Source organism: Pteronotus mesoamericanus, unplaced genomic scaffold (assembly GCF_021234165.1).
Source record: "Pteronotus mesoamericanus isolate MK-2021 breed Mesoamerican mustached bat unplaced genomic scaffold, CSHL_Meso_final contig_48, whole genome shotgun sequence".
NCBI lineage: Eukaryota > Metazoa > Chordata > Mammalia > Chiroptera > Mormoopidae > Pteronotus > Pteronotus mesoamericanus.
This window is the reverse complement of record NW_026555180.1, coordinates 2,117,360-2,142,586: the sequence shown is the minus strand read 5'-3', so window position 1 is coordinate 2,142,586 and position 25,227 is coordinate 2,117,360. Positions and strand designations below refer to the sequence as shown.

The 25,227-nt window shown below is 36.3% G+C and overlaps 1 protein-coding gene across 1 annotated transcript in view; it reads left to right on the top strand.

The window, feature by feature from the left end:
• The window catches only part of TMEM182 (transmembrane protein 182), a 61,313-nt gene that overhangs the window by 20,380 nt on the left and 15,706 nt on the right, over positions 1-25,227 (top strand). Inside the window, exon 4 of the mRNA XM_054577968.1 lies at positions 23,690-23,827. Within this exon, the coding sequence (XP_054433943.1) occupies positions 23,690-23,827 (138 nt within the window). The remainder of the gene's footprint in view (positions 1-23,689; positions 23,828-25,227) is intronic.

Below are 25,227 nucleotides of genomic sequence, written 5' to 3'. Positions count from 1 at the left end.
AGTGTTGTATAGTCTTCTGAGTACAGGTCTTTTACCTCCTAGGTTAAGTTTATTCCTAGGTACTTTATTTTTCTTTTTGCTATAATAAATGGGATTTTTTCCTAGTTTCTGTTTCTAATATTTCATTATTGTTGTACAAAAATGCCTTCGATTTCTGAATATTGACTTTGTATCCTGTTGTTTTGCCAAATTCACTTGTTAGGTCAAGTAGTTTTTTGGTGGACTCCATAGGGTTTTCTATATACACTATCATGTCATCTGCAAACAGTGACAGGTTTGCTTCCATTTTTCCTGTTTGGATGCCTTTTATTTCTTTTTCTTGTCTAATCATTGTAGCTAGGACTTCCAATACTATGTTGAATAGAGGTAGTGAAAGCAGACAGCTTTGTCTTGTTCCTGATCTTACTGGGAAAGCTTTTAGTTTTTTCCCATTGAGTATGATGTTGGCTATACATTTCTCGTGTATGACCTTTATTATGTGGAGGTGTGCTCACTCTACTTCCATTTTGTTGAGCATTTTTATCATAAATGGGTGTTGTACTTTATCAAATGCTTTTGCAGCATCTATTGATATGATCATGTGACTTTTGTCTTTCCTTTTGTTTACGAGGTGCATTATGTTTATTGATTTGTGAATGTTGCACCATCCTTGCATCCCTGGGATGAATTCCACTTGATCATGGTGTAAGATCTTTTTAATATATTTCTGGATGTGGCTTCCCAATATATTGTTGAGGATTTTAGCATCTATATTCATCAGGGAGATTGACCTGTAGTTTTCTTTCTTTGCTGTGTCTTTTTTCTGTTTTGGGGATTAGGATGATGCTGACCTCATAAAAAAAAAAGTTTGGGAGCCATCTCTCTTCTTGGATTTTTTTAATAGTTTGAGAAGGATAGGGATTAGGACTTCTCTAAAAGTTTGGTAAAATTCCCCTGTAAAGCTATCTGGTCCAGGGACTTGGTGTGCCAGGAGTTTTTTGATTAGTCCTTCAATTTCCTTAGCTGTTATTGGTCTATTCAGGCTTTCTGCTTCTTCTTAAAACAGTTTTGGAAGATTATGTGTTTCTAGAAATTTGTCAATTTCCCTCAGGTTTTCAAATCTCTTGGCATATAGTTGTTCATAGTAATGTCTTAAAATCCTTTGTATTTCTGTGGTATCAGTTGTTATTTTTCCTCTTTCAGTACTGATTTTATTTATTTGGATCTTGTCTTGTATTTTCTTTTTGTTTTTACATTTTATTTATTTATTTTAATTTTTTTAATTTATAAATCATGTTTATTCTATTACGGTTGTCTCAATTTTTACCCCTTGACCTCCTTCTACCCATCCTACCCCCATTCCCGCCTCCCACAGTCAATTCCCACTCTGTTGTCCATGTCCATGGGTCATTCATACATGTTCTTTGTCTAGTCCCTTCCCCTTCTTTCCACCATTGTTCTCTTTTCTCATCCCCTCTGGTCACTTTCAGTCTGTTCCATGTTTCCGTGCCTGTGGTTTATTTTGTTCGTTAGTTTATTTTGTTGAATAGAGTCCACTTATAGGTGAGATTATATGGTATTTGTCTTTCATCAATGCCTTATTTCACTTACCTTAATATTCTCCAGTTCCATCCATGTTGTTGAAAAAGGTAGGAGTTCCATATCTCTCTCTTTCTCGTTCTTTCTTAATTGCATATTGATTTTATTTTTTTAGATGTCAAAGTTAATTATAAAATATTAAAAAAATTTAAAACCATTTAAAGTCTCAGCAATTAACCCAACATGACACCATCACAGAAATAATCAAGTAGATCAATGAAATATTATGAGCATTCTAGAGACAAACATATATATCTAACAATATAATATATGATTAAGTTGATATTTCAAGTCAATGGGTAAAATAAGACTTATTCAGCAAATAAGATGCATGGGCCACTATTGAAATAAAACAAATATAGAGCCCTGTTTCACACATTATACAAGAAAGATTCAGGTGAGTTAAAAATCAATATGTAGAATCTAAGGAGGTTTAGAAGAAAATAGAGCTAATATTTTTCATGTCCTGAGGTAAAATATTCAACCCCAGAAGTTATAAAGTAAATATTAACAATATGACTATATTAAACATTTAACTATATAGTAATATACATATAAAAAATTAAAGGACAAGGAATAGAATGGAAAAGTATTTGCAACACATTTAAAACATAGCTAACAGGGTATTTTGGGGGAAGGGAGTTCTACAAGCTTTTACTCAATAAATGGATAAAGAATACCAAAAATGCCATTTAAAGCTTTCTTTAAAAAATAATAGAAATAGGTGAGAAATATACTAAAACAGGTTTAGTTTCAACAAATCGTAAAGGAACAATTAAAATATCATTGTCACAATCAGATTAATGAGTATTGAAAATATATTGGTAATATCAAGTATTGGCAACTCTGAAAGGAACTGGATGTTCATGGAAACATTTTCTTCATCTTAAAGCAGTCCCTTTAGCATATTTTGCAGTGCTTGTTTGGTGGAGGTGTATTCTTTTAGCCTTCTTTTGCCTGGGAAACTCCTTATTTTGCTTTTCATTTTAATTGAGAGACTTGCTGGGTAGAGCAGTCTTGGTTGCAGGCCTTTGCTTTTCATGACTTGGAATTTTTCTCGCCATTCCCTTCTGGCTTGCAGAGTTTCTGTTGAGAAGTTAGCTATTAGCCGTATTGGGGCTCCCTTATATATTACTACCTCTTTCTCCCTTGCTTGCTTTAGGATTCTCTGTTTGTCTTTGATATTTGCCATTTTCATGATGATATGTCTTGCAGTGGGCCTCATTGAGTTCCTCTTGAATGGGACCCTCTGTGTTTCCTGGACTTGTGTGACTTTTTCTCTCCTCCAATTAGGGAAGTTTTCCATCATTACTTTTTCAAACAGGTTCTCTATCCCTTCCTCCTCCTCTTCTCTTTCTGGTATCCCTATTATATGGATATTATTACGTTTCAGATTGTCCTGCATTTTCCTCAATGCCTCTTCATTCTCTTTGAGTCTTTTTTCATTTTCTTGCTCTTTCTGGGAGCTTTTTTCTACCTTATCCTCCAGCTCGCTGATTCAGTCCTCAGCTTCATCTAGCTTGGTTTTGATGCTTTCTACTGTGTTCTTCAATCCAGAAATTGTATTCTTCATTTCCTCTTGTCTTTAATTGATAGTTTCTATGTCCTTTTTCATGCTGATATAGTTTGCTGTAAGTTCCTCATAGTTTCCCTGTAATTTTTGGTAATTCTCTTGGAGCTCACTGAGCTTCCTTAGGACTGTTGTTTCGAACTCAATATCTGATAGTTTACTTTGCCTCTATTTCATTTAGTTCTCTTTTTCAGGATTGTTCCTTTCCCTTCAAGTGGAGCATACTTCTTTGTCTTCCCATTATTTGTGAGACCCTTGTCTTTTGCTTCTGATTCTTAAGTTGATCTGTCTTGATCTCCTGACTTTGTGATGTGAACTTCTATGGTTGGAGACCGTTGTTTTTACTTTCTGGATCAGCCTCTGATGATGTTAGATGTTGACCCTGTCTGACCTTAGACAGTCTGTCTGAGACCTCCAGTATCTACTATTTGTGGCTTTCTTCTTCAGCTGTTAATCTATTCACTCTGCACTCAGCCTGCTGCCTTAGACAGCTCAGGGAAGGGTGGAATCCCTCCTGCGGGGGCGGTTATTGGGTCTACTCACGCTGCTCCCCTATGGGGGAGGAGTCCGCACTGGGATCCCGCCAGCTACTCTCTCCATTCTATCCTCAAAGCCTCCATTCCCAGTCTCTCCTCAAGTGTTGCCAGACCTCTCTGTGCCCCCTTTAGCCAGGGATCTACTGTCTGTGGCTGCCACTATGCACTCAAGAGCAGATCAGACAGCACAGGGCAGGGTGGAATCCCACCTGGGGGCGGGGCTGTTGAGTCATTGACCCTGGTGCCACTCAGGGGGATTGGTCTCTGCCTGAGCAAGATGGCTGCTGCCACATGGGGGATGAGTCAGCGCCGAGATCCCACCAGCTACTCTCTCAGTTCTCTCCCCAAAGACTTCTTCCCCAGTCTCTCCTCAGGTATCTCTAGCCCACTCTGCCCCCGCCTTTGCTGGAGACCAGGGTAAGTGGCTGCACATAAAAATTTATGTGTTGGCCCTTTAAACAGTTCTTTGCATCTCCAGCCGCCTGTCTGGGGCACAGAGCAACCCTGCCGCTTTTTTGCAATGGCTGTTTTCTGTGTACCTTTTGGGCCCTGGTGCTATGGGCTAGAGATCCCCACTTTTGGTTTAGACCCCACTCTTCTCAGGGGGATCCAACTGGCCATTTCAATATCCTTCTGGTGCTGTCGCCCATGGGTGCCCCGCCCACCTTCTCTGGTCTGTACTAAACTCCTTACCAGTTAGATTGCGCTAAAGCCAATTCTTCTGTATCCAAGGTTACAAGGCTCCTCTCTCACTGTTGTTCAGTTGTTTGTTTCAGATATTTTCTCCCCAGTTTAGTAGTAATTCCAGGTTGGTCCTGGGAGGAGGTCAGTGTGACTTCCACTCACTCCTCCGCCATCTTGATTCTCCCCTTCTCTTTTTTTCTTGATGAGTCTGATTAACTCTTGTTGATTTTGTTTATCTTCTCAGAGAAACAGCTCTTGGATTTATTGATACTTTGAATTGTTATTTTAGTCTCTATGTCATTGAATTCTTCTCTGATCTTGAATACTTCTTTCCTTCTATTCACTCTGGGCTTTGTTTGCTGTTGTTCTTCTCATTCTTGTAGATGTAGGGTTAGGTCATTTATTTGAAATTTTTGTATCGTTTTTTCAGGTAGTCCTATGCTGCCATGAACTTCCCTCTTAGGGCTGCCTTCACTGTGTCCCATAGGTTTTGGACTGCTGTGTGTTCATTTTCATTTGTTTCCAGAATTTTTTTGATTTCTTCCATGATCTTGCTGTTAACCTGTTCATTGTTTAATAACATGTTACTCAGTCTCATGAATTTGCCTGTTTTTGAGTTTTTTTCGTTTAGGTTTATTTCTGGTTTTAAGTCATTATAATCTGAGAAAATGCTTGATATGATTTCAATTTTGTTGAGTTTGTTAAGGCTTGTTTTGTGCCCTATTATGTGGTCTATCTTTGAGAATGTTCCATGTACATTTGAAAAGAATTCAAATTATTTTTTGTTTCTTTGGGGTACAAGGTTCTGTACATATCAGTTAAGTCCATGTGATCTAGGGTGTTGTTCAGTATTTGACCCATTTTTTAATTATGCTGTTTGTCTTCTTATTTTTGAGCTTTAATTGTTCTTTACATATTTTGAATAATAGTTTTTTATCAGATGTATCTTTTGCAAATATTTTATCCCTGTCTGATACTTATATTCTTATTCTCTTTAGCATTGTCTTTTGCAGAGTTTTTGATTTTAATAAATCCCAACTTGTCAATTATTTCTTTCATGGACTGCAATTTTAGTGTTGTATCTAAAAAGTCATCACCATACCCACAGACATCCAGGTTTTCTGCTGTACTATTTTCTAGGAATTTTTAGTTTTGTGTTTTACTTTTTGATCTGTGATCCACTTTGAGTTAGTGTTTGTGAAGCATATAAGGTTTGTATCTAGATTCAGTTATTGCGAGCAGATGTCCACTTGTTCCAGCACCATTTTCTGTGCTCTATTTTGTTGTCATTGCTCCTTTGTCAAAGATTAGTTGACTATATTTATATGTATCTATTTCTTGGCTCTCTATTATGTTCAATTGACTCATGTATGTGTATTATTTTGCCAATACCATACTGTCTTAGTTACCGCATCGTTATAGTAAGTCTTGAAGTCAGGTATTATCAGTCTTCTAATTGGTTCTTTTCCTTTCATATTATGTTGGCTATTCTGGGTCTTCTTCTAGACTTTAGAATCAGTTTGTTGATATCCACAAAACAACTTGCTTGGGTTTGATTGAGACTATATTGAATCTATAGATCAAATAAAGAAGAAGTGACATCTTGGAAATACTGAACCTTTCTACTCATTAACTTGGAAAATCTCTCCATTTATTTATTTCCTTTTAGTTTTGTTCATCAGAGTTTTGTGGTTTTACTCATGTATATCTTTACATATTTTGTTAGATTTAGACCTAAATTTTCTATTTTATGAAGGGTGCTAATGTAACAGGTACTGTGATTTTATTTTAAATTCTATTTTTCATTCCTGGCGTATAGCAAATCAATAGACTTTTGTATAGTTTCCTGAATTTTTTGTATTGATTTTTAAAGATTTTATCATGTTATCAAATGAACAAAGAAAGTTTTATTTTTTTCACAATCTATACAGCCTTTATTTCCTTTTATTGTCTAATTGCATTAGCAAGGATTTCTGTGTGATGTTGAAAAGAAATGATGATAGAGCACATCCTTGTCTTGTTCCTGATCTTATTGGTAAAGCTATGAGTTTCTTACTATTTAATATGATATCAGCTGTAGTATTTTCATATATATATATATATATATATGTATATATATATATATATATATATATATATGCATTACCAGTTTTAAGGAATTTCCCCTGTATTTCTAGTTGCTTGCATTTTTTATTATGAATGAGTATTGTTGGACTTAGTCAGAATTTTTTTTACATGTATTGATATGATCATATGATTTTTTCTTTTTTAGCCTGTTGATGTCATGGTTACATTAATTGATTTTATTTTTTTATGTTGAACCACACTTGCATACCCAGGACAAATCCCATTTAATTGTGGTGTATAATTCTTTCCTCTGCTTCTATCCTCTGAAATATTATGGAGAATTGGTATAATTTCTTTTTTAAATGTTTAGTATAATTCACTGGTCAACTGATCTAGACTTGGTACTTTTTGTTTGGGAAGGTTATTAACAATAGATTTAGTTTATTTAGTAGATATAGGCCTACATGTACACTGTCTATTTCTTCTTGTTTCAGTTTTGGTAGATATGTCTCTCAAGGATTTAGTCCATTTTACCTACATTATCAAATATGTGGGCATAGAGAATTTCATAGTATTCCGTAATACCCTTTTAATCACATGTAGTAATATCACTTCTTTTCATTTCTTTTTTGTATTTATTTGTTTTTAATGTTCCATATTTCAATATTTTTTTTATAAATTTAGTGCCCTAGTACTCTCCTCCTCTCTCAATCTAATATTAGTAATTTGTGTCCTTTCTCTTTTGTTTTTAGCCTGGTTAAGGCTGGTAAATTTTATTGATCATTTAAAAAGATGTTTACATTTTTTTTATTTTCTCCATCTATATTCTGTTTTAAAATTCAATGGTTTTTGCGCTAGTAACATAATTTCTTGGGTTATGTTCACTTTGCATTTAATAAGCTCTACCTTTTTCTAGGTTCTTATGGTGGAAACTTAGGTTAGTGATGTTAGATCTTTCTTCTCTCCCAATATATACACTCAGTGCTATAAATTCTCCTCTGAGCACTGCTTTCCTTGCATTCCACACATTTTGATAAGTTGTGTTTTAATTTTCATGCAGTTGAAAATATTTTTAAATGAATCTTGATATTTCTTCTTTGACCCAAGTGTTACATAGAAGTGTGTTTTTTAACCCCATATATTTTTTGGAATTTCCTGTTATCTTTTGTAACGGATTTCTAATTTAACTCTTTTGGGGTCTTAGAACAGAAATTGTCTGATCTCTAATCTTTTTAATTTGTTAAGGTGTGCTTTATGGCCCAGAATATGGTTTACTTTAGTGAATATTCTTTGTGAGTGTGGGAAAAATATTCATGCTGCTCTTCTTGGGTTAAGTCAGTTATATATAGTTGATTGTTGGTGTTACTGAGCCAAGCTATGTTCTTAATTGATTTTCTGCCTGTTGGATCTGTCCATTTCTGCTAGTAAGGTCTCCAACAATGGAGGCTCCTGAAGTCTCCAACTATGAGAGTGAATCCACTCTTTTCTCTCTTCAGTTCTATCAGTTTTATCCCCATGTAGTTTGATACTTTTTTGTTAGGCATTAAAGCAAAAGCTGTTGTTTAATTATGACATTACATAATTAAATTCATTCAATGTCATTATTGATATGTTTGGACTTAAGCCTGCCATTTTAATTTCATTTCTTCTTTGTTCTGCTTTTAATTCTCTGTGTTTTTTCCCTTCATTATAATGTTATTTGATTAATTTTAAAATTCCATTTCATTTTTATTTATCTAGTGTTTTTAAGTGTATTTCCTTCCTCCACTCCATTCCACTGTTCAGAACATTAACTGAGTTTTTATTTTTGGTTACTATATTTTTTCTTTTCTAAAATTTCCTTTAGGTTTTTCTTTACATCTTCTATCTATGCACGAAGACTTCTTTTTTTCTCCTTCAATTTGGTTCAAGCATGTCCATTTCTCCCCCTTTGAGGCATTTCATTATGGCTTATTTACAGTTTTGGTTAAATAACATTAACACTTCTACTCTATCTGTTGGCATCTGTTGAATGATCTTTTTCATTTAAGTTGAGACTTTCCTCATATGAATGCTCAGTTTTTTTGTGTTTTTTTAAATTTATACCTGAGATCTGGGGTTATTATATTGAGACTCTGGATATTCTGTTTTGGTTGGCTTTTTTGGCACTGACCCTACTAAAACTCAGGAGGGAGTGGAATTCCAGGTTTCTTACTTGGTCTGTGTTGTCATGTAGAGGAGCTATTTTAGTACTTCTGGGAAGTAATTAGAGTTCTGGCTTTCTACTATTGCTCCAGTAATATAATTTCTTGGGTTATGTTCACTTTGCATTTAATATGCTTTATCTTTTCTAGGTTCTTATGGTAGAAACTTAGGTAAGGATACCACTCTGGCCAGGAGGGTCAGGTTTGGATCATTGTAGCTTCTACCATGGCTTCTGCTGACATGTTGGGTATTCAGGGGTGGCCTCATTAATACTGGGTGGTGGTGAAAGTTTTGACTTTCCACTAGGCCTCCTCTGGGGGAGGGATGTCTCATTTCCCCTTTGTAGGGGTGGAAAACTAGGCTCCCCACATGGTCTCTACTTTTTTTTCTTTTTTTGAATGATAACTTTACCCTTTGAGAGATGAAAGTCTTGATTCCTTATTCAGCTTTTTCTGCCATATTCTTGTGTGTGTATGTTGTGGTTGTAGGGGAGAGTGATAGGAGCAACTTGCTATAGCCTGTCAAGGGTTGCAGTCTAGTCTCCCCTCTTGTTCTTTTCTGATTAGAGTGCAGTGAGGGCCAACACTTTATTCTGTGATGTTTGATGGGTGTAGAGTGGTTATTTTCTAAAAGTTTCCTTACTTGCTAGGTGGCTCCTTACTTGGTTCTTTGGATAAATAATTTCGTTGGGGCTTCTTTTTTTTTTTTTTTTGGCTGTGATTGTTGGCATTTCTTGGTTGCTGGCTTTTTCATCTCCTCTGACACCATGGGACGGGGGCTGAATGTTGCCACCTGGTGGTAATGAAAAATCTCTTCTCTGATACCACCCCTGTTTGAATGACCTGGAGTGTTTCTTATGGTCTGATGATGGTGGAATATAGACCCTCTACTCAGAATTTGTTGAAGTTTTCTTCTGTGGTGTTTGACTGCAGTTGAGCAGTTATATAAATGTTTTCTGTCTTGATATGCTGTCTCTTTCCTGATGTTTTGTCTAGATGGACCAGGCTTCTATTGTTGGTGTCTGTAGCCATTTCCTGATTATCAACTCCTCTAGCTTCAAGTATGAGATGAATGAGGCCAAAGGAAAACTCAGGTAACTCACCACTGCATCAGTCCTTGGGTTTCAAGATCCCTTGTTGGTCTGACTCGTCTCTTCATCTTTTTGAATCTTCTGTTTATTCCATGGATAATCTCCAGATATTTTAGTTATGAATAAAAGAAACACTAAGGAAAATATGTCTGCTTCATCTTCCTGTAAGCAGAAGTTCACTGTGTCTGCTTATATTGTGAAGGAGCAGTTGACAAGATTTGCTAATGGATTAGGGGTGGAGTGTGAGGGAAAGAAGAGGCCCATTTTTTGTTCTTACCAACTGGAGGGATAAAGTTGCTATAATGAGAGCTCAAGATACCTGATTTTAAAGAGAAAGCTTTGGTAGATTTGGACATGTTAAGTTGAATAAGCCTAGGGGATATGGTATGTAATTTTTTGGATTGCAGAGTCTAGAGTTAAAGGTGGAAGTGTGGGCACGAGCTGTATGTTCAGGAGTCATTTGTATGGAGGTCTATTTAGAGCCATGAGACAAAATGAGAACATCTGGGGAGTGAGTGTAGAGAGAAAGTTTATGGACTGAACTCCAGTATGTTCCATGAATAAGAGGTCAGGGAGAAGAGGAACAACCGACAAAGGCGATTGAGGAATGGCAGCTAGGGAAGCAGGAAGGAAACTAGGTGAGCCTGGTGTCTTGGGAACCAGATAAAGAAAGTTTTTCTCAAACAAGGGAGTGATAAGCTTGGTCAAATGCTGCCAAAAAGTAGAATAAGGCATAGACTTGAGATATGATCCTTGGATTTAAGAGGCTGTCCACAGCAGTTTGTTCTTATGTTTTGCAAACTGGATTTCTTCCTTCTCAGGCACACTGCCACTGTTTTGTGTAATCTCATTTTTCTTTTTTCCACCTGTAAATGATAATATCTAAATGATAAACAGAAATACTGCTTGATAAATGACATGAGGAATGAGAACCAGTGAATTTATCAATAATTGCAGCCATAAGTTGCTCAGAGTGACCATCACAATTTCTTCAAAGCCATTCATTTATATCCTTTTTTCTTATTTCTGCTTATTGAAATCTACTAATCTATTAGCAAATGTATAAAAAAAGAGATTTTGTTTTTACCTTACAAAATCACTAATGTCACAACAAAGTGACTTACTTCATTTCTTATTACAAATTAAATGGATTCATGGAACATATGTGGGCCTCCTATTATGTGCAGTTATTGTGACAGTCCACTTACTTTACATACTCTGCCCCCTTGGATCTTGGTGACAGAACTGTGAAGTAGGATTTATTGCTGCCATTTTAAAGCCAATGAATCTGAGATTGTTTAGGTTTCTCAACACAAAGATCACGCTTTGCTGTGAGCTGTCTGCATTTCCATAATCACCTTCTTGATAACACTATAGGAAGAATTGTTTTAAGTACCTAACAAGCAATGCATATTTTAAACCAAAATCCATTTGTTAATTAGGGAAGAATTGGTAAGATTTTTATTACTATTTAGTTTTGGTATGATGAATCAATTGCAGTTTTTCTTTCATTAATTTGGGGGTATAGAAACAAAATTAAAATAACTTTTAAATGTAGTTATTTTATTTTTATAGTCTTTCTCTTGGTATTCAAATTCATTGCTTCAAGTCTTTGAGTGCCAAGGCTATTGTTCACATCAATAAAGTATTGGTTTAGTACTATTAAGGGAGTGAAACATTTTATGGGTAGTAAAGTGTTAACCTGTTTCCAGACCAACAGCTGTTATTCAAAATGCAGGTATTTGCTGTAGAACCTTGCTTTGCTGAGTTGCAAGAGAAAGAAGTCTTCCAAAGTGCAAATAAATAAATAAAACCAAATAGCCCACTAAACCATGTACAGTGTAGCTATGGGAATGCTATGTTTGATGTTTCCAATGATTTTCTGCTTTAAATGGGCAGTTTTAGAAGGCTGGTCCTTTTGAGTAGAGACTGGAAATTCAGTTTATTGTCAAAGGGAAATATTAACCATCTACTTGCTAGGACTCTAATCAGAAGAGTTGGCGGTAACTTTTGAGACTTCTGGTTCTGCCTTTCTTGATTTTTTAATCAAGAAACTAACACAATTGAGGAGGTTACTTAAGAGACTTGCTTCTAAAGAATACACAGCACACAGCTGGCCCAGTCAGTGAGAACTCAAGGCTGTCAGCAGGCATTCTACCACATTTTTTCAGACTAATCTCTAGAAAAAACCAAGTTAATGGAATATGCCCAGGAAAGATTTAGGTACTGTACTTAACTTACGTGAATACTAACTTTGAATATCAAGATTATGTTTCCTGCTGAGTAGGAAAATATGACTCTCAATCTCTTTGTGAATAAGCAAAGTGAGAATGTTGTTCCAGAGTAAATGAGGCATATTTGCCCTGACAGATGCCAGCTATGTCCCAGCTATCCTGTCTGTTCCCAAAAGACATTCGCCTTACATTGGCTATGCTCGCTCTCCTTGCATGCGTGATTCACATCCCAAATTGTGCAGGTCCTTATTCTGAGCTGACCAGGATTCTTCCACAGCATTTGCTCTCAGGAACAGGCCATTACTTGCCTGTACAACCCTCTCATCCCAGTAGCCAATGCTTACTGTCATCATAATACCTTCATTTTCTTAATAGAAAGTTTCTTGGTTTCTTTTTTATTCCAGTTATTTGATAAGATTTCCTTGCCCATCTCATTTTCCCCACAAAGCAGACTAGTTACTATGAAGTACTGTCAGATTTTTTTGGTGGCTTTATGTCATAGTATTTTACCCCTTTAAAAATGTATTAGTAAAATATAAATTTCTACAAGATAAAAAGGGAATGTAGGTGTTTCTGCTTTTTATTCATATTTCTTTCTCACTGAAAATAACCTAATCCCCACATGAAACCAGACCACAGACATTTTACCATTGGCTTGAATATTGATAGATTTAAAGCACCAAGTGGATAAAAAGCCAATGTTAATGTACTCAGTGATTTTCTATGTGATTTATAGGGCAAGTTTTATATAACATGGGCAAACTGTTCCAGTGGGAAACCACCTGGGAGGACCATCATGATCTGCCTTCTACTTTCTCTCTGGCCACTTCCTCTACACTAAATCTTTCTCTTTCTCTGTGCCTTCACACTAAGCTCCTAGCAGGCATACTCCGGCTTTCCTCCTCAGTTTTTGCTGTGCTTTCTACTTTCTGCCTCCATTTCCTGCATTTCTGCACTTCCCTTTAAAAGTCACCTCCTCCAAGAAGCCTTTTGTAGTATGCCAAGATTGGATCAAGTACCCTTTCTCTGTTCTTGTGTAATATACCTTAGAGTTTTTTCCTTGTACTTGGCGTAGCTGATAGTCACCTGATTGTGTATTTATTTCTCTCCTGTTAAAGTGCTTGATGGCACTTGTTTGTTTTTCATATCATTTCACCAGTAAGTGCTTACATAGCACAGTGTCTGATACAAGGTAGTTTTTTTCCAATCAACCAGCAATTTGAGTGTGAGTGGAAGAAAGAGTTAAAATTTAATTTAGTTGTTAATTACCTTTTTAGGTATTTTATAATAAATAGAGGGGGGAAATATCAAAGCACTTAGTACTATGGAATTCCTAAACTAACTGTTCTGATGCAGAAATAATAGAAACTACTTTAGGTCCTGTCCCTAAGAGAAAGACTCCTGGATGTATTGTTGTGATTAAAAAACAAACAAACAAACATAAAATTACCTGGAGAAATGTGACTTCTACAGTCAGAATCCTAGAGACAAATTATTTGAATGATATAGAAATGAAGACTCAGGGGCCTTGAATACTTACAAAAGAATACTTACAACTGAGTAAGCAAGACTTTGCTATAATTATTTTCAATTTTATATAAAAATCTTTGGGTAAACAGACTCAAATCTCATGTTAATGAAGTATATGAATAAAGTGGTCCTCAGAATGCTCTTTTCATTGGTTGATATAAATGATAACAAGTCTCTGATATAGTTAAGCTTTTTTTAAAAGAGGGAATTGGTAAATGAGGAAATTTGTCTGTTCTTTGGCATTTTTAGGGTTGGGTGGGAACACTTACAGAACTTCTTGATATTCTTGATTCATTTTCATGTGTTGGTATTCATAAATGTGAACAATCCTCAGTACTCTAATTTAGTACCTAAGGGATTATATCTCATCCCTGATTCCTCAGGTCTTCTCTCCTAAATGCCTGATTTTCCCTAGCAGGGATTTAAGTGATAAAGACTTTTCAACTATTGTGGTAATGAGGCCAAAACCATGGATTCATCTCTGCTTTGAATGAGTTAGCTTCACTCTGTTTTCTGGCAATTAAATACTCCACCAATCTTGGCTGTATACTTTGAGATTTCAGTGGAACTGGATGATAAATTGCTGATTATTCACTCATTTGCATTTTCTAAATAATCTATTAAGTGCTAGGCATAAATCTTCCCCTGGGCTTAGGCAGATGAACAAGATTGAGTCTTTGACATAAGGAATTCATAGTCAAGAAGTGGATGTAGATATATAAAGAAGGGAAGACAATACAGAGCTAGGTCCAATGACAGGTATGTGTCAAGAACACTTACTGAGCCTGAGTGGCTTTGTACATAATACCTTTGTAAGAAAGTACAGGACTTTTCCCCTGTACTCTTAGATGCAGTGATTGAGATCCTACGATTAGACAGTAAAAATACATATTACCATAGAAAAGTTTTATCATATATATATGTGTGTGTGTATATGATATATATGTGTGTGTGTGTATATATATATATCTATATATATATGGAGGCCTTCATAGGAAAGTGTAGATTCAAAGAAGCAGATAAGCCTGAGATTTTTTACACCTTTTAAGTAAAATAACAATAAATGTGGAAATGTGACAAGACAAAGGGGAAAGGAGTTTAGTGTAGAGGTGGTAAATTGTGAGAGGGTGACTAGGGAATATGTAGGAAAATTAATGCATGATAAGGGTTATTTTAGTACGCCTTGTTTGCAGACCCATTTGGAGCTGACTTGCTGTCATCATGGCTATAAACTCCCCCAAATGAGGGCATTTATGGCATTTTTCATTTCTCAGAAGTTTCTGCTTTTGGTTAACTAAGGAACTCTAGAAGGTTTCTTTCTGCTTTTGTTGATTCACTTTTGTATTCATTATTTTTATTGCAGATTAGAGTAATTCTTATGCCAAAGTGGTATGTGTTTGGATGACATCTTCTGACACCCTTCCCCGTACTCTAAGAGCCTTGGTTACCTCACTGCTGTGACTTTGAGGGTGCTGGTGGCTGCTGTTATGAAGCATTGCTTCTGTCACTGCAGCCACCCCTAATCTACCTCTGGTATTGCAGGGGTACCCCCTCAACACCTGTGAATCTCCCTTCCTAGCTCCCCACATCTTTAGGGGAAGAAATGAGATAATGACCATGGGTTTCTTCTTAAAGCTTGAGAACTCTCTGCCCTTGTGAAAAGACACCTCCTCCTGTTTCAGGGACTTTCCCAAGGTCACAGCCAGCAGGGCAGGTGCAAAATTGATCCATCTACCCAAGACACCTCCTCCTTTCAGTTATTCTTTCACTTCCAGTGTTTACAATAGGGGAGTAAATGCACTCCATACTGTTCCTCCGTGTTCTTTTTGTCCTGAAAAATCAGTGGACTGTGCCGAGCATGTGACTTGGCTTAGCATGTCCACAGTCATAGAGCTCTGACATGGACACACAATACAGCCTTTCTTTCTGCTTTGGGTTGGTATTACTGTATTTTTAGACCTGTCCAGCACTGCCAAGATGAGCTCTGTATGGAGATGCACGCAGGCTTGCTGGCCTTGTAGCAGGACCTTCTCACTTAAAGCTATGGCATCTATGCTGGAGGCTCTCCCATTTAGAGCTGAGGATGGTGAAAAGGGTGACATGTTTTGTTTTGGCTTCACTTAAAACATTTTATAGCACTTCACGCTCTGTGTGCTTGAGGATGTGTTGAAACATAGGATTAGCTTTATGAACTGATTTTGTGAGGTGTCTGAGGCAAGATAGCAAGTTTTGAAAAATGAATAACATTTATCTTTAAACTGCAAATACAGTATTTATATTGTATATGCATAACAAAATAACTTATTGAAAAGCTGAATTTGGAATTGTGATCATTTGGGTTGACTTTCAGTGACTGAGCCACTTAATTTAGTAAACATAGCTTGCTAAAGTTTTCCACTTTATTTTGTATGAAAGAGGGTTTGTTGTGTAAATTATAGTATTATGAAATCAAGAGATTTGTTAATATCTTAACAGAAAAAACTGTTTAGCATACACATGAAAACCCAGGAAGAAATTCTTTAGCTTTGCTGGATTCTCAAGACTTGTAACAATGGTATCACTGGAAGCTTATTTCATTTCTATCCTGACAGCCTAGTTTTAGGACCCACTGAGGTTGATTTAATGACTACCTAACTAGATCTCCTTGTTCTGTCCTTGTTCCTGCCAGCTGATTCTCTATACAGTTGTAAGAATAATATTCTGATATAAATGTGGCTAAAAGTTTTTCTGGCTCTAATTTCTGATTACTGACCTCCAGGATACTGGGGGGACCTGGAAGATAAAGGCGTAGCATAAGAGAGCTTGACTACCTTTCTAAGTGCCTCATTTTCTCTTCTCCTCTTCTACCTGGGTAATAGTTGCCACTTTTTCTTCCCCTACCTATGGGAGTCCTTCCTCTGATTGCAATGAACTTTCTCCTACCTTCTGCCCAATGAACTGCTAACCAGGCAGTAACACCCAGCTTTTCTCACTCTCCTTCAGTCCTGAAGTAGTGGCCTCCACGGAGCAGCCCATTTGGCTCCATGCTCTTCTGTGCATTTCTCTGCTAAGACACCTAGTTCACAGTGCTAATCTTATTTGCTTTTACTTCGCTGAACTGAACTTCTGAGGGCAAGGCTTATGTCTTGTAGTGATTTTTAGCGTTTAGCACCAAGAGAGCTATCAAGATATGTTTGCTAAATTAAGTGGCTTCTGGTGATCAGCAATGTGCCCATTCACAAACAAGCTGGAAGGGCCCCTCTCCAGTGTCCCTTATAAGACACTAATTTGAGCGATTGGCTGGGTATGGATGCTTTGGAGTGGAACTTATTCTCAAATAATGCCGTTAAACTTTCAGGCTGCTTTTGCTCATTGTCAAAATTAATGAGGCCTTAGAACTTGCTTGTTTATTACATTCCCACTAGAAAAACAAGTATGGTGGGGTTTTAGTTTTCTAACCCTTTACATGGAGTTAAGAACAGATGCCAGTTCTGCCATTATCTTTCCATCTGTGGCCTGCACATATACACAAACATACAAACACACAAACACACATGCACACATATTAATGTATCTAGTTACTAGTTCACTTTATTTCATGGCTATCTCTGTCCTGAAGTTTTGGATGATTTTTTATGTTTCCTTCCTGAAGGATTCTTAATAGATGTCTCTTTATACTTCCTATTTATGCCACTTTGGTATTTAACCCTTTAGACATACCCCAGATATGAGCTCCTTTGATATATATTTGAATCTGAAATTTGAATTTGCAGTGCTATTAATAATTAGTTATGTACTTTTTATGAATTAAACTGAGACATCAAGAACATAGTTTTGCATTTAATATACACTCTTTTTTAATAAACTAGACACTCTCTAATGACTTGAGGTCTCTTTTCTCTACTAAAATAACAACAGGATAGCCCTCAAGTGAAAACTAGAAAATACTTCATGTAAGCAAAAGTATTATAAAAATATGAAATGATATATTTACACAGAATATATTGATATGAAATGTCAGCACACTCTGGGCTGATGATTCTAGATCTACTAGAATAAAGTCACTAAGCAAATTGCTAGTAAAAGTAATACTGTAATGGTAAAACTTTATTCAGGAAAATAAATTGAAGACTCTGGAAGAACCATGTCTAAAGCATCTGATGTTAAACTAGTTACTAGTCATCCTCCTCATTATGACACTTGTCAATCAATGGTCATCGGCACCAATTCAATGCCAACAGGAATCCCCAATTTGGGGTGTGGTGAAGAAGAAAACTTTATTAAATGCCAAACAGCTCAACTGTCATACAGCACAGCTGTAAAAACAGCAGGGCTATAACACAGCCCTGGGATCAGTCTCCTCTCTAGCTAGAGAGCTCTGCTCTGCTGAGACATCTTCAGTGTTTCAGCTCAGCCAGGAGGACACAGTCTTCAGTCAGTGAAAAGAGAAAGTACACTCTCATAGCCACAGGGGATGTGGTTCGTATGGACAGAATTCCCATCCTTGGTCCCTGACTGCTCTCTTTTCAAGTAAATAAGGACTCCAAATCCTTTCTATTCTCTTGATCTAAAAGTTACTGCCCTGACTGGTCAGAATAGAGCCACTCTGATTGTCCAAATCCATGCAGCTCTGATTGGATGAGGAAAGGCTTGGTCTTATTGGTATAAATGGGATTCTAAGACCTCCTTTATAAGAGCTGGTGCAGATGGCAGGAATACAGTGCAGGCAGGCAATTCAGCACAGAGGCTTTTCTGTGAAGAATAGTTTGAGTGAGAGGCCCTGTGCAGAAATGGCTGCTAAGCTCTCTTTTTTAAAATTTGAGCCCAGTTGACAACAAGGAGCTCGTCTCAGTAAGTGTCTTTTTTTTGTCAGGGTTCACACACTTCACCAAGGAACACTTTTTTTAGATGAATTCACCAATTTATCTAGAATCAAGAGAATGTCATTTATTGGAAAATATCCACTAAATCTGGCTTTGCACAGATTTTGATAATGCCTTCTTTTGATTAATATAAATTGTAATGATGTTGAGCATCCTTTCATATGTCTCTGGACCCTCAACATCACTAGCCATCAGAGAAATGCAAATTCAAACCAAAATGAGATACCACTTCACATCAGTCAGAATGGCCATCATAAACAGATCAACAAACAACAGGTGCTGGCGAGGCTGTGGAGAAAAGGGAACCCTAGTACACTGTTGATGGGAATGCAGACTGGTGCAGCCAATGTGGAAAACAGTTTGGAATTTCCTCAAAGAGCTAAAAATGGAACTGCCTTTTGACCCAGCGATTCCACTGCTGGGATTATATCCTAAGAACCTCAAAATACCAATTCAAAAGCACCTATGCACCCCAATGTTCATAGCAGCACAATTGACAATAGCCAAGTGCTGGAAGCAACCTAAATGCCCACCAGTAAATGAGTGGATCAAAAAACTATGGTACATTTACACAATGGAATACTATGCAGCAGAAAGAAAGAAAGAGCTACTACCCTTCACGACAACATGGATGGAACTAGAGAGCATTATGCTAAGTGAAATAAGCCAGACAGTGAAAGACAAATACCATATGATTTCACCTATAGGTGGAACCTAATCGGCAAAACAATCAAGCAAGGTAAATATAACTAGCAATACTGAAAGAAAAAAGAAACCAACAAAGACAAGAGGGAAGGGGGGGTGGGGAAAGAGAATGGAAAAGTCAAGTCAAGGAACATGTATAAAGGACCCATGGACAAAGCCAAAGTGGGGAAGGATTGATGGTGGGAGGTGAGGGTGGGCGGGGCAGGGGAAAGTGGTGGTGGGAAAATGAAGACAAATGTATTTGGACAAGAAAAATAATAATAATAAAAAACAAATAACAAATCATTATGTTGTACACTTGAATTTAATGTTATATGTCAATTATATCTCAATTTTTAAAAAATGATACCAAAAATAATAATAAAGAAAGCTATACTTAAAAAAATAAAGTTATGCAATTTTGAATGTTTAAGCCCAGGCAGAAAAATAAAGCATGTGGTTGAGGACTGCAATAGGGAATCTCACTTAGAAGCAATTTCTATATGATCACAACTCTCCAGAGAGCCAGATCATCCATTCCCTTAAACACATACCTATTGCTCCTGCCTTTTACAGGGGATTCAGAATCAAAATATGTAGTTATTTTGCTAGAGCAACTAAAAAGAAAGGAACTAACAGTTGTCAAGAATAACAGCATCTCTGGGGAATATTTATTCCCTTTCCTGTCTGGCTCTGTTTCTCGCCGTCCTTCACCAAGTGTTTTCTCTCTTTCTTATAGTCCCTCTACTTCTCTCTATGCAGAGGCTCATCCTGTTTACCCTGCATTCTCTGTAGCCTAATTTATAATTCCTTCCCTCTTGCTTGCATGTGACCTTGGCTTATCATGCTTCTTTTGGACCCAGATGGTTCAAGGTTATGCATGTATAAATGGTAAATACTTGGATTACTCTGATTTCCAAATCTGTATTTCTTTACTGGATCATGCTGACAATTTATTTTTAAAATTTCAATAATCAAATAGATTTTAAATAAATTAAGATGAGGAAAATAGCTTACTATATTGATGTAGATATTCACATTTTCTGTTAACTTTTACTTTATTTTTGAAGTTTCAAGGGAACTCTAGTGTCATTTCCTTTCAGCTTAAAGAAATCTTTTTACATGTGTTTGTAAAGCAGGTCTGCTGTGACAAATCCTATTTCCCTATCTGGGAAATGACTTTTTTTCACCTTTATCACTCAGACACTTTTACTAGAAGCGGAATTTTTGGTTGATAGGTCTTCTCTTCTGGTACCTTAAAGAGGTTGGTCCACTGTCATCTTTTTCTTCTTTTTAATCCTCACCCGAGGATATGTTTATTGATTTTAGAGAGAGGGGAAGAGAGGGAAAGACAGAGAGAGAGAGAGAGAAGAGATATGAGGGAGAAACATTGATGGGTTGCTTCCCATGTGCACCCTGGCCAGGGATCAAACCTGCAAACAGGTATGTGCCATGACCAGAAATCAAACCTGCAAACTTTTGGTGTATGGGGTGACACTCTGACCAACTGAGCCATCTGGCTAGGGCTCCACTGTCTTCTGGATGCCATCATTTCTCATGGGAAACTTTCAGTCCTTGGAACTGTTGGTCCATACATTTAATATTTCATCCCCATCCCCATTCTGACTGTTTTTAAGACTTTGTGGTTTTTAGTAATTTTATTACGTGTCTGAGCTGATTTTTTTTTTAATTTATCCTTTTTGGAGTTTGTTGAGTTTCTTGTATCTGTATATTTATCTTTCACCAAATTTGGGACATTTTTAGGAATTATTTTTATGAATGTTCTTCCTGCACCAACATCTTTTACCTCTGCTTTAAGGGCTCCCATGACAGAAACATGAGGTTTTTTGTTATGGTCCCACAAGTGTGTGAGACTCTATCTAGTCAGTTTTCTTTTCAATCTCTTTCTGTTGTTCAGATTGGATCATTTCTATTGCTAGTTCTTGAAGTTCACTTGCTCTTTCCTCTCTCATCTCCATCCTGCCATTAAGCTTGTCTAATGAATTTTTAATTTCAGGTTTTGTAATTTTCAACTCTAAAATTCAATTTAGTTATTTCTTTATAGACTCTATTTCTCTTTCTGCTCATTTCAAGAGTATTCACCTTAGTTTATGAAGAATGATTCTAATAGCTACTTCAAAGTCTGTTTACTAATTCACACATCTGAAACTTAGGGTTGGCATCTGCTGATTGCTTCTTTGTTTGGGCATTAGTCAGATTTTCATGGTTGTTAGTATATCAAGTAATTTTGGATTGTATCCTGGACATTTTGAAGATTACACTGTCAGACTCTGAATACTGCTAAAATTCTCTGGCAAATAGTGATGCATTGTTTGAATGGGTATTCAAGTTGCATTGTCTGTCCTTTTCTTCTGTGATACTAGTTTCAATGTCAATATCATTTTCAGTTGTTTCTATGTTATTTGGGTCTGATGAGGCATGCTCCATTCAAAATTTACTCTGGTTCTTGGGGGATTTTTGTTACCCAGAAGCTGCAATTCAGTTCTTAAAGCTTTTGTTGTACTTCTCTGGGCATTTTTTACACTTGAGGAATTTGAGGAGTGAGTTCATTACTTGCATAGATTCAAACACAGAAATAGATTCTCTTATCCAACTCTCACTTGTCTGTGGCATTTACCCTACATCCTCTGGCTTCTAGGACCACTTTGCTCATTTTTTCTGGCAAGCAAGAAAGTTTGGGTGCTTTTAGAGTTTGGCCTCCTTGCTGTGGCACAGTTCCAGGTAATTGTACCATAGTGCAAAGCAGCAGGGGAAAGAGAGAAACATGTAACAGTGATTCACTTACTTTTTGCACATTAGGAATCAAATTCTTCTATCCAAAGAATTGAATCATCATTTGAAATTATAAATGTCAATGCCTCCACTGCGGTAGCAATGCACACCTACTTTTATTTATTTTTTATCCTCACCTGAGGACATGCTTATTGATTTTAGAGAGGGGAAGGAAGGGAGAAAGATAGTAAGAGAAATATCAATGTGAGAGAAAAACGTTGATCAGTTTCCTCCCAAACATACCCTGACTGAGCACTGAACCTGTAACTTAGATATATGTGCTCTGACTGGGAATCGAACCCACAACATTTGAGTTTATGGGACACACTCCAATAAAGTGAGCCACTCAGCCAGGATAGAAGATTTATTTTTGAATCTTGCCTTGAGGCAACACTGAGAGAATAAAAATAAACATGGGGATTTTCCCCATATTTTGGCTTGTAGAGGCCATTTATCCTGCTTTTATAACCAGAATGTTAACTTTATGTTTGTTTGTTTGTTTGTTTGCTTTCATCTTTTACAAAGTTCCCAACTTGACTTGTCTACAGGACAAATCCAGGAGGAGGAAAAAAGGAAAGGCTGGGAAGAGTCTTTCTAGCTCAGTTGATCTCAGCAACAGATTTGAGTTCCTTCTTTAATTCATTTGCTATTGTTTACTTTCTGGAGTTCTCAGCTAGTTGTTTGTCACATTTGTATAGTTTTAGTGTGGTCATGGGAGTGACAGAATGGTCTCTTTGTTTCCTGGACATCCACTTATTAAGGTTTGTATCCCTAGCACTTGCCATAAAAACTACCCTGTAATCAACAATGAAGTAAGTGAAATGAATGAAAATCAATGGCATTGATACATGAAGTAAATGCTGATATTTTAGTCCTGTCTTCAAGATTCAGTTATAGGCACAAAAGTCCTTTCCCACTTACTCTTCAAATTTACTCCCATTAACTCCTCAAATTCCCATTTTCTCACCCACTCTTCTCTAAGATTTCACTTATTTTTTCTTTCGCAGGTGGGCTTGTTGAGAAAAAAAAATTCTTTGTTTCATTATGAAATTTTTATATTTACATAAAAGTATAATTCTATTATATTTCACTGAGCTTCCCCTTGTTTACACCAAAAGGAATTTATTTTAGTGTTTTAGCCTTCAGGAAATAATACATTTATTTAATAGGTTGGTATTATACTGTTCAAAATCAATCATTAAGAATCATATTTATTTCATTACTGTGACCATGTCACCAAACCCACAATCTTCTTCTCACTAGTTATATCTATTAATTCAAACTTGCTGGTCCTTAAAGAAGATATCACTATAACTTCTCATTTTGAATCTTTTAAAAAAGCAAATATTAATAGAAAGTAGTAAACTTTAGATATATCTAATTTAAAATCTCAATGTGTTTACACCTTTTTTAAAAAATTGCTTGCTATTTTTATTATAAATATCTTATTAGGAAGTAACTAGCAGTATTTATAAATAGGAATTTCTTTCATGTTTTTTGTACATTTTGTATGAAATATCCATATGTGATCCAGTGGGTACTTACTCAACAGAACTCTTTCTAGATCTCTAGGTGCTCCCACTTCTAAAATGAAAAATCTGGTCAATAAACTGAGCTCTCAAAGTATATTAAACATGTGTGTGGTGCAAATCCTTAGCATGAGTTGACTGAAGGTTGATTTCACTGAGTCTGAAGTCTCTGATAAGGTTTCCATTTAAAGATAAGTCAAAGCCTATATCTTGGAATATCACCTGGCAGTGCTAAGGCTGAAATTAGAGAAATGCAGAGTCAAGAAACTCATTGTGTGACAATCTGTTGTGTTCAAAATCTAAGCGTGTGTGTGTGTTTTTTTTCTACTTTTATCCTGGGATCTCCAGTTTACCGTGGTTTCTGGGCAGTCCTGATGCTCCTGGGGGTAGTTGCTGTGGTTATTGCAAGCTTTTTGATCATCTGTGCAGCCCCCTTCGCCAGCCATCTTCTCTATAAAGCCGGGGGAGGCTCGTACCTTGCTGCAGGTATGTGTAGTGCTGTGAGTATGCTTCTTAGCCATGTATTTTCTCCATATCATTGTATTTTTAATTTATAGTTTCAGGTGTCAGGCTTTCAACATTAGGAATACAATTATATCATGTGTAATATTTCTTGAATGCTAAATATGCATCAGACATTTCTCCAGGGACTCTGCATTTCTCATGTGGTAACACTTAATCAGCACAACAGTCTTTGCTCACTGTGTCCACAGTATATGAGATAGGACAATAGAAGGGAAATATCTACTCAGAGAGCCTTTTAACATATCTATTAATTTTCTGTCTGTAAAATGGGGTTATAATGTCTCTCTGTAATATCAGGATATAGGTAAATTTTTCTATGTCCTCTGAAAAAGATAGTGCCATGATAATGCTCAAAACTCTCATGATGTATTTCCCCATAGGTAAAAGACATGTTTTTCTACAATATTACCATTTGGTTTTCTTAATTGTGGTTTTTGTGCATTACCTAAACACATTCTCTTTATTGTAAAATGTACCATTATTTTAGTCAGCTTTCCAACTAGTCTATTTCCTACTAAAATGATCATGGTACAAATAAAAAAAAAAAACTAAATAGGTGAATCTTGTGACTTTTAAGCCTTTTTCATTTAATTATGAAGTAAAAGCCAGAACACTAATTTGAAAACAAAGTGCAAGGTAATTTGTAAAGATAACAATTCTAGAAAATTAGACAATCTTCAGTGTGACTCAGACTAAACTTTACATGTTAATGCTATGTTGTAACATCATGTCAGAAGGACAAAGAATTTCTCCATGACATGGTAGTGAGAGCAAAGAGAAGGAGCAGAATGAATAGCTTTATCATCTTTATGATCATTGCAAAAATAGTTCATGATGTTGGCCATCACGATTTAATCAATGGAGAGCTAACAAAGAGTTTCTTTAAGCACACAATTTGCATAATACTGTGCTTAATTCTGAAAAGAGAATAAAAAGAATAATCAGATATAGATCCTCTGCTCAAGGAGCTAAAAAACAAAACAAAACAAACAAACAAAAAACCCTGAGAACAAGAGACCTGTTTAATCTATTCTGTCTTTTTCCTCTTATTTCAATTCTTTTCCCCAGATTTACCCATTTGAGCTCATAATTTAAAAAACATTATAAACATTATAGCAATGTTTACAAATATGAATTGCTTTTGTGTTTTTTTTGTGCATTTAGTTTAAAATACCACACCAAATTTTAATAATTCATATACTACAAAATCTACTATTTTAAAGTGTATAATGCAGTGGTTTTTAGCACATTTACAGAGTGCGTTAAGTATCACCAATATTTAATTCTGGAATATTTTTATCACTTCACAAAGAAACCTCATCCTCTCCTCTGCTCCCATCCAACCCGGAGTAGCCACTAAT